This window comes from Protomyctophum bolini (assembly GCF_963924005.1).
Source record: "Protomyctophum bolini genome assembly, chromosome: 8".
Taxonomy (NCBI): domain Eukaryota; kingdom Metazoa; phylum Chordata; class Actinopteri; order Myctophiformes; family Myctophidae; genus Protomyctophum; species Protomyctophum bolini.
In genome coordinates this window covers 14,742,706-14,752,149 of record NC_137869.1, presented here as the reverse complement: position 1 = coordinate 14,752,149, position 9,444 = coordinate 14,742,706, and the positions used below count along the sequence as shown (strand labels likewise).

General features: G+C 46.2%; 1 protein-coding gene across 1 annotated transcript in view; it reads right to left on the bottom strand.

The window, feature by feature from the left end:
- The window catches only part of rabgap1l (RAB GTPase activating protein 1-like), a 102,939-nt gene that overhangs the window by 34,542 nt on the left and 58,953 nt on the right, over positions 1 to 9,444 (bottom strand). The window contains 1 exon segment of the mRNA XM_080769797.1: positions 7,257 to 7,298. Coding sequence (XP_080625923.1) covers positions 7,257 to 7,298 — 42 coding nt within the window.

Here is a 9,444-nt window from a genome sequence, read left to right as displayed (position 1 = left end):
GCGGAGGGGTCAGGGTGGCGCGGTGGGACTCCAGCGTGATGTCCGATCCGAGACCACAAGCTTCCTTTGGCGAGTTCATACGTCCGAACATCACCTTGACATCGGTCCACTCTCACAACACACCTGAAGAGTCCAGCCAATGACACCAACAACACAACACTGATCCCAGAACAGTTATGATCCCGGAAAGAAACAGTTTGAGCTGATCTCAGAACAGTCAGATCTCCCCAGACACAATGATCTCAGCTAAACGCAGGTCGTGAGGTCAATAAAATAAATTAAGTCAATTAGACCTATTTCAGTCCCATGGGGGTAATTCAGTTATCAGCTTAATCCCAGCCGAGTGCTTCTCAAGTGAGGGCAGGGGAGAGGGGAGTGGTTAGGGATTAAGTGTCTTGCTCAGAGACACCTATACACACATTGCCGGGGGCCGGGGGGTATGGATGGAGGGCCGCTGTCAGAGGGTGGATGGAGGCCGTCTTAAAGAAGCGACAGTCCCAACAACACGGCACAATGCTCCGCCTTCCCTCATAACCGCCTCCTCTTCGTTACCTCCCCATGCTGGCACCACGGACTCCCTCCTCATCCTCACCCCTCCTCCTCATCGGTGGCCAAGCGGTTGAGGCGCGTACCATATATACTGTAGGCTGTGATGATGCAGCCTGACAGCGAGTCCCGGGTTCGATATCCCAAAGCCTGGCGGGACCTTTTCTGTGTGTCACCCGTCTCTATCTCCACGCCTTTCCTGTCAATGATCCACTGCACTGTCAAATAAACAGCCCTGCCACACGGGGGACAAACAGACCAATGGTATTCCAGCGTTTCTTCATCTCCCTCAGCCGTCACATCAAAGCAGGCCACAGCAAAACACAGACAGGAGCTTCGCTCTGAAACGTTCTCTGAACCGGGGGGCGGGTCAGGGCCCAGAAGAGAATTAAACAAAATCAAAGAAGCAAATAATGTAAATGAAGCTTCCCACTGGTTCTGGAACGACGTCCAATCAGATCCTTGCTGCTAGGTGCTTCTTCTTCACAGAGTGAATAAGCGTGTTACCATAGTTATGCAACAACCCTTTACCTTTATGGCCAAGTGCACGCTATGCTGGGTGAGTCAGAAGTTAAAGAAGATAAACAGAGATAGATAGAGCGTGTGCATATGTGTATGCGTTTCAAAATATTCTCTTCTCTGGTACTTCAAGATAAAGGCTGCCAGTGGTCAGAAGAACCATGTCCACTCCCGTCTTAACTTTGCTCGCGCACTCGCATGTGTGTGTGTGTGTGTGTGTGTGCATCAGTTCCACTTCCAGTGTCCAGTGCTAGAACAGCGGTAGAGTCAGTGTTTCCACACAGTAGTTCCAGTGAGTACGGTTCAACTCCATCATTGGTTCCCAGCGCGCCATCTACTCCCACAAACCACTACTTCCTTCTGTGTCTGTGTGTGTGTGTGCTGGACAGTCCAAGCCAAGCGGAAAACCCCAAACAATGTGCTCTCTCTCCTCCCAAGTGGAGGGAGTGTGATGCTAGCTGCTAGTGGCTAGCAGGGGCGGCTCCGTCTCTGCACGCTGGGCGACCGAGCGCTCTCTCTCTCTCTCTCACCAACCACACGCACACAGAGAAAAGGAGCGAGACACGGAAAACACGTGGCGGGGATAGAGAGAAGAAGGAGAGGAGAAGAGAAGAGGATGATGAGGAGAGATGGGTGATGATGTTGGAGGAATAAACACACAGCTCCCTCCCCACCCACACACACACACTAACGCTAGCAGATGCTTCTGCATGGAGACTGGGCAGGAGAGAGAGAGAGAGAGAGAGAGAGAGAGAGAGAGAGAGAGAGAGAGATATGGGGGGGGTGGAGAGTTGGAGGGATGGAGAGATGGAGAGAGAGAGAGAGAAAGAGAGAGAAGAGGTGAGCGGGGGTAGAGAGAGAGAGAGAGCGGGGGGTAGAGAGAAAGAGGTGAGCGGGGGAGGGGGGAGAGAGAGAGAGAGAGAGAGAGAGAGAGAGAGAGAGAAGACGTGAGCGGGGATAGAGAGAGAGAGAGAGAGAGAGAGAGAGAGAGAGAGAGAGAGAGAGAAGAGGTGAGCGGGGGTAGAGTGGGAGAGATGGAGAGGGGAGGGGAGGATAGAGGAAGCCTCCTAGGAAAATGATGTCATGATTAGCCAATGAGAAACAAGCAGTAGAACCCCCCCCCGACCCCTCCTCTCAGCTCGCATCCTTTAATCTGTTTCTCTGTCCCTACAGCAAAACAAGCGCACGCATGCATGCACACACGCGCACGGCGCACGCACACGCACACAGCTATATCACGCAACGTTAAAAAAGCTATAAAAAACATGAACCCTAGCATCTCCATCTTGGGTGTGAACAAAAATAACCAGTCCTACAGGCTCAGGAATCAGCTATTTTCAACAAAGCTTTTAAGTGTACAAAAAAAAGGAGGCCTAGCATAGAGCCCTGGGGGACTCCAGTTATATAACGATACACTCAACTCACGATACGATACGATAGTATCACGATATGAGGTTCAAGATACGATTTTTCACAATATTTGAAACACATTCTTTTCCAGACAAATGAATAAATACATTTGTTTTATGATTTATCTTCCCCCAAGCTTTTTTCACAATTTGTATTTAACTAGGCTACATTGCAATTACATTGCATTACTTTTCGCGTAAAATTACTTAATTTCTGTGCAACAACTGTAAACATGCTTTCTTGTTTAGAACTTAGCTTGAGTTAACATGTTAAAAAAAAAAGCTTTCTTTGATGGCATCTTAGCATAGGCGGCTAGGCAAGGCTTAGCCTTCCCAGAAATTATGCTGGGTATTTTTCAAATAGGCTATATATAATATGTGGCATTATAATAGGCTATTGTGTATATGTGTGTTGTCGCTGCCCCCTGGTGATCGCTGATGGGGTAGGCTAATAAAATATTACAGCAACCGGCCTAATCAGCATATGATTGGCTACTTGGTATGTCTGTAAACCTCATCCTTCCAGTCGCTTTGTAGCAAACAGTGCATGCATTGTTTTGTTTTGGAAAACAGCAAAAAACCTAATTGGATATAGCCTACGCCCTACGGTCTTTTTCAAGGCAAAGATAAAGTAGGCTAATTCAGAAATCAGAAGTGAGTCGGCTGTCAGCAGCCGACTCACATTCTCGCATTTTTTCCTAGTTTTTTTCCCCTCGCTTTTTTTCCCTTGCTTTTTTCTGAGTGGTGCAACCACTCCTACAACCAGCAATGTCCATGTACGTACCTGTGTACCTGTGTAGGTACCTGTGCACATGAGCCCGAGTATGTTACTGATTTATACCAGTAGGGGGCGCCAGAAACAGAGGGAGGGGTAGTGCAGTGTCTCTAATATGAGAGAGAGAGAGAGAGAGAGAGAGAGAGAGAGAGGGGGGGGGGGGGAATTGCACCACTCAGTTCACACGTGTGTGATTTTTTTATCCAAGCGCCGCTTATGCATTTTAGGATAGATGTAGAATAGAGTAGACCTATTTGACAGTGCAGAAACATAATTGCCTTCCTTGATGTATTAATGAGCATCAACGACCATCACCTGGGTACAATCACAGACACACAGCTCCCCTCTACAGTGCACTGAAAGTGACTGCATGGACTGTCTTTAATATCACACACACACCCTAAGAAAAACGATTTTTATTATTTATTAAATCGATATATATCGTCAGGATTAAAATCGATATATGATATATCGTTACATGCCTATAATATAGGGTTTAACCACTTAAACCCCAGCATCCTTATTGTGGGGAGAGCTTTCACTGAAAATAGCAGATCGACAAGCTCAAAACATATACTCATATATGTTTGACCCCATGCATTCATGTATATGTGGTGGTTCCATTTGACTGGATAATGCTGTTTTAATAATAATATTTAATTTATGGCTGTTACCTTTTTCAGCTAGTACAGGATGTCTAATGTTTGTTCAGATTGCATGGACATGCATGGACTGTCCACAAGGGGGGAACCACAGTGTAATTTAAGTCTCTCAACTCAGAAACCTAGATACTGCTGGTTTTATCTCCTACCAGGACCTCTAGTACTGCTGGTTTTATCTCCTACCAGGACCTCTAGTACTGATGTTTTTATCTCCTACCAGGACCTCTAGTACTGCTGGTTTTATCTCCTACCAGGACCTCTAGTACTGATGGTTTTATCTCCTACCAGGACCTCTAGTACTGATGGTTTTATCTCCTACCAGGACCTCTAGTACTGCTGGTTTTTATCTCCTACCAGGACCTCTAGTACTGCTGGTTTTATCTCCTACCAGGACCTCTAGTACTGCTGGTTTTATCTCCTACCAGGACCTCTAGTACAAACTTTTGTCCGGGACCTTAGTTCTATATCTAGTGAAAATAGCAGATGTGAGCTTGTACATGAGCTATTTTCACCACTTCTTCAAATTTATCTGGAGAAATTTTGTTTTTAATTCATTCGTTTTTGATTTTTTTTGGGAATGTTTTTTGTGAGTGCTAGGGGGGACTGAGTTTGCCCTGACTGAGGGGGGGGGGGGGGGGGTGCAGGGTGTCATAGTACTTTATGTACACATTTGCTGCTATTTTTAACCTTGTGTTTTGAATATACTGTATGTATGACTATCATGTTGATGTTACTATGCTTGCCTTTTTAGCTGATCTTTTCTTTTCTTCTCTTTCCTGAAACTGCAAATGATGGAGCTTGTACTGTAAACTATTTCACCCACTTCTTTACAAGCTGTTCACCTGTGCAGCTGATTGCGATTCCTTAGAGACGGGAGGAGGGGAGGGACCCGAGTGTCCTGTTAGGCTGAACCCAGTGAGCACTGCAGCCGCAATACTGTCTTGTGAGCAACAGAGGGCAGTGTCAGCTAATCATACCACTGTGTTCTCTTTGTCTTATACATCATATTTCTGTCAGTTTTTGCTCAATTTACAACGGATAGGGAGAGAGACAGGAACCAGAGGACAAACAGAGGGACACCGGTCCCCAGGTAGGGAGAGAGACAGGAACCAGAGGACAAACAGAGGGACACCGGTCCCCAGGGACAGAGACAGGAACCAGAGGACAAACAGAGGGACACCGGTCCCCAGGGACAGAGACAGGAACCAGAGGACAAACAGAGGGACACCGGTCCCCAGGGACAGAGACAGGAACCAGAGGACAAACAGAGGGACACCGGTCCCCAGGGACAGAGACAGGAACCAGAGGACAAACAGAGGGACACCGGTCCCCAGGGACAGAGACAGGAACCAGAGGACAAACAGAGGGACACCGGTCCCCAGGTAGGGAGAGAGACAGGAACCAGAGGACAAACAGAGGGACACCGGTTAATGCCGCAGAATTAGTAACATGACTGTTTCTATGAGTGACTGACTATTGTACACGATACAGAGCCACTTCACTGACAATACTGCCAGGACAATTTGTTTATTTTTGGATTTACAGTATATGAGACGATTGTAAGATGACCCAATGATCATATTCTCAATAGAAAAATCACTTCACTTCAGGACTTTTCAGAGACAGTTCTGAGTTGAGGGACTACTGTACAAGTAGACTAGGTGACTGTCATGGCTACAGAGGATCCTTTAAAACAAACAAACAGATACACAGAGTCGACCTCTGAGCGCAGACAGGAGAACAAACATGGCCGACGTGTCAGGACGTGGTTCAATGTTCTCGTGTTTACTAAACAGCTCTGACCAGGAAAACCCACATGTGTCTTCTAGATCAGTGGTTCTCTGGCCACTGAATGTGTTGCAGGCGAGCACATCACTTTTTTGGGCTAGTTCTCAGGGGAGATTTTACTTGGTGCGCACTGCAGGCGGACATCTCTACTCTAGCCAGCATGAGACAGATCAAATGAACTACTCACCTAATGACATCTCTACTATACTCTCTACTCTAGCCAGCATGAGACAGATAAAATTAACTACTCACCTAATGACATCTCTACTCTAGCCAGCATGAGACAGATAAAATGAACTACTCACCTAATGACATCTCTACTATACTCTCTACTCTAGCCAGCATGAGACAGATAAAATGAACTACTCACCTAATGACATCTCTACTCTAGCCAGCATGAGACAGATAAAATGAACTACTCACCTAATGACATCTCTACTATACTCTCTACTCTAGCCAGCATGAGACAGATAAAATGAACAACTCACCTAATGACATCTCTACTATACTCTCTACTCTAGCCAGCATGAGACAGATAAAATGAACTACTCACCTAATGACATCTCTACTCTAGCCAGCATGAGACAGATAAAATGAACTACTCACCTAATGACATCTCTACTATACTGAACTACTCTAGCCAGCTACTCAAAGTATATTTGCTTATTGCCTTCTTGAATGATGCTGTTAACAATACAACAATTGATTGTGTCCGGATAGCTCTTGCTCAGTAGGTAGGGCTCTCGCCTTCGGAACACAAGGTCATGGATTCAAATTTGAGTACAGACAACTCAGCGTATGAGTCTTCAAGAAAGCTGACCCCTCCCCCCCCCCCCCCCCCACCACCACACACACACACACAATGAAAACTGACCCGGTCACAATTACACAAGTTCAGTCTTCCATGTTTCTATGGCTTATTGTGTATATTATTCTTGTTGCTTATTGCCTTCCTGCTTGGTCCTGCCTTATCGTAAACCTGACGCTGCCAGATGGGGGCAGTATTGGGTAACCATGTTCCCCAACACAGCTTCCATCTGGGATCTCTCAGGGAGTTCAGCTAACACTGATCCGTTCCGTACCGAACCAATCAGCGTGAGCTAAGGGCGGGATATGTGCGAAACCGGATGTGAAGCTATACACGTCAATATGATTGGTTGTGTTTGCATGCCCACACGGTGATAAACAGACGGTCCCATCCAATCATCTACCAAGTATCTTGAAAAAAAGGAACAGCCCCATCATCGAATTTGCTTCCGAGATCCCAGATCCCAATAAGCTGTGAAACTAATTTGTGCAGCAAGCTTCTTGGATCTGACAGCGTCAGGTTAGCCTTATCGCTGCTTGCAGCGATTTTTTTCATGGCACCGTCGGAGGTGCGTCAGGCAAAAATGCCCAGCAAGTATTCTCACTTGTGCTTACATCTATTCTAATACATTCTTAAAAGTATTTAAATTGTCCCTTTGGAGATACCGTGCATACACCTAGGCTATAATGTATGTTCAATGATTTGGGGTCCCCACCCACAGGTTGACTGATAGACAGTAAAGTACTGACCTTGAGGAGAGCCAGCGCCACGTTGAAGATGATGTTCAGACCCTGGATAGTGGAGAAAAGAACATAAACAGGCAGTTAACACTGGTTCTAAACTGATTTTACCAAAAGGCTTTACTGGGACCACCGCCGGTCCAAACTGCTTTTACTAGGACCACCGCCGGTCCAAACTGGTTTCACTGGGACCACCACTGGTCCAAACTGGTTTCACTGGGACCACCACTGGTCCAAACTGGTTTCACTGGGACCACCACTGGTCCAAACTGGTTTCACTGGGACCACCACTGGTCCAAACTGGTTTCATTGGGACCACCACTGGTCCAAACTGGTTTCACTGGGACCACCACTGGTCCAAACTGGTTTCACTGGGACCACCACTGGTCCAAACTGGTTTTACTGGGACCACCACTGGTCCAAACTGGTTTCACTGGGACCACCACTGGTCCAAACTGGTTTCACTGGGACCACCGCCGGTCCAAACTGGTTTCACTGGGACCACCACTGGTCCAAACTGGTTTCACTGGGACTAAAGTGGTTTACTGCAGTAGTTTTCAAAGTGGGGTCTATGAGGGGGGCTCCAGGGGGTCCCCCTACAAAATATAGCATCAAAATCAGTTTAATTAGTTAGTTATATATCGGCTATTTGAAAACAGACGATTTTAGGAACGCATTGAAACATTGAATATTGTACAACATGTTGAACAACACACATCTTGCAATGGGGACCCTTGCCAAAATATAACCAGTGGGCCATGAACCACTGGTTTTATTGTGACCACCAGGTCCAAACTGGTTTAACTGGAACCATTGGGTGGTTTTGTGTCGACTGCAAAGTCAGACGCAATATTAAACACTAAACTATGTTCCTGTCAGAATATCTCACGACCGCTTTTACAGTAGGTCTTGAGCCACTAGTTGAGAAACAAGCGCACACACGCACCACACACACACACATACACACACACACGCCGCACAGAGAGGTGCTAGGGAAGACCCGTCTCCTCAGTTGCTCCCGACAACACGTTCACATGGTAACAGAGTACTAAAAATAACCTGACACCTCTAAAAATAACTCCAGACAAAGACAGACCAACAGAGAGACAGAGACACAGGCGGACAGAAAGAGGCAGAAAAAGAGACTTAGAGAGACAGTGAGTGAGAGAGACAGAAACAGGGAGTGAGAGACAGACAGACAGAAACAGACAGAGCGAGAGAAAAGGAGAGGAAGGTAGATAAAGAGAGAAAAAGAGACAGACAAAGACCGTCTCCCCACCTCTGCCTACATGTGCCACTAGATGGTGCTAGAGTAGGATTGGTTTGTTTTTTTATCATCGAAGTACAAGCTAGTCCTCTAGTCCAGCTGGTTTTCTCATTGGCTGACGTCGCTGTGCAAGTCCAGTTGGCTTTCTCATTGGCTAAACCCATTATACATAGTATAATAAGGATAGAGACCGAACCAGAGCGTTAGCCCCCCCCCCCCCCCCCCTATTCGTTTCAATAGAAGTTGCTCAGTGGTGTTTTGAAGCACCCGGAAGACTGCCGGAAGTATAATAATAACTCAATGGCTCGAGTGAGCGGAAGTTTAGCCTAGCCTAGCCCCGGACCTAAAAACGTCATGAACGTCCGTCCACCTCCATGAAAGTGCTGCAATTCCACATTTCGCCAGTAGGTAGTGGCAGCTTCAACGTTGGATAGCCTTACGGCTAAACCGTATGTATGTGCATAACCGCAAATATGTCCGGGAGGAAACCAACGACTCAGAACACAATAGTTCCGCCTTACAGAATTTCGGTTCCTACCTAAACTATTGCGCTGAAACTGACACAGAGGCAGTTATAGCGGAGACCGCAGATAATATAATGGAGCTGGTAATTAATTGATTTAATCAATTATTGTTTTAAGTTCATTTAAACATATTGCATGTTCCAGAACTGGGTGAGTGATATTAAACATAGAACGTTATCTAAATTAACACTGGTTAACGATAAATAAATAAAAACTCAAACCAATAGGGGCTAACACTTTACATGGAGACGTGAGGCGTAGTGTTTTCAAAGATTTCCACTCTGGAAGGGCAGGTTTCCCTTTGCTACGGTTCAACCCCTAACAGCGCCATTGTCGTCTTATGGACGGCACATCTGCTTTTCTTTTGGACGTTTTCTCTAGAGAATGTTTCTTTCTTCCTTCCCTA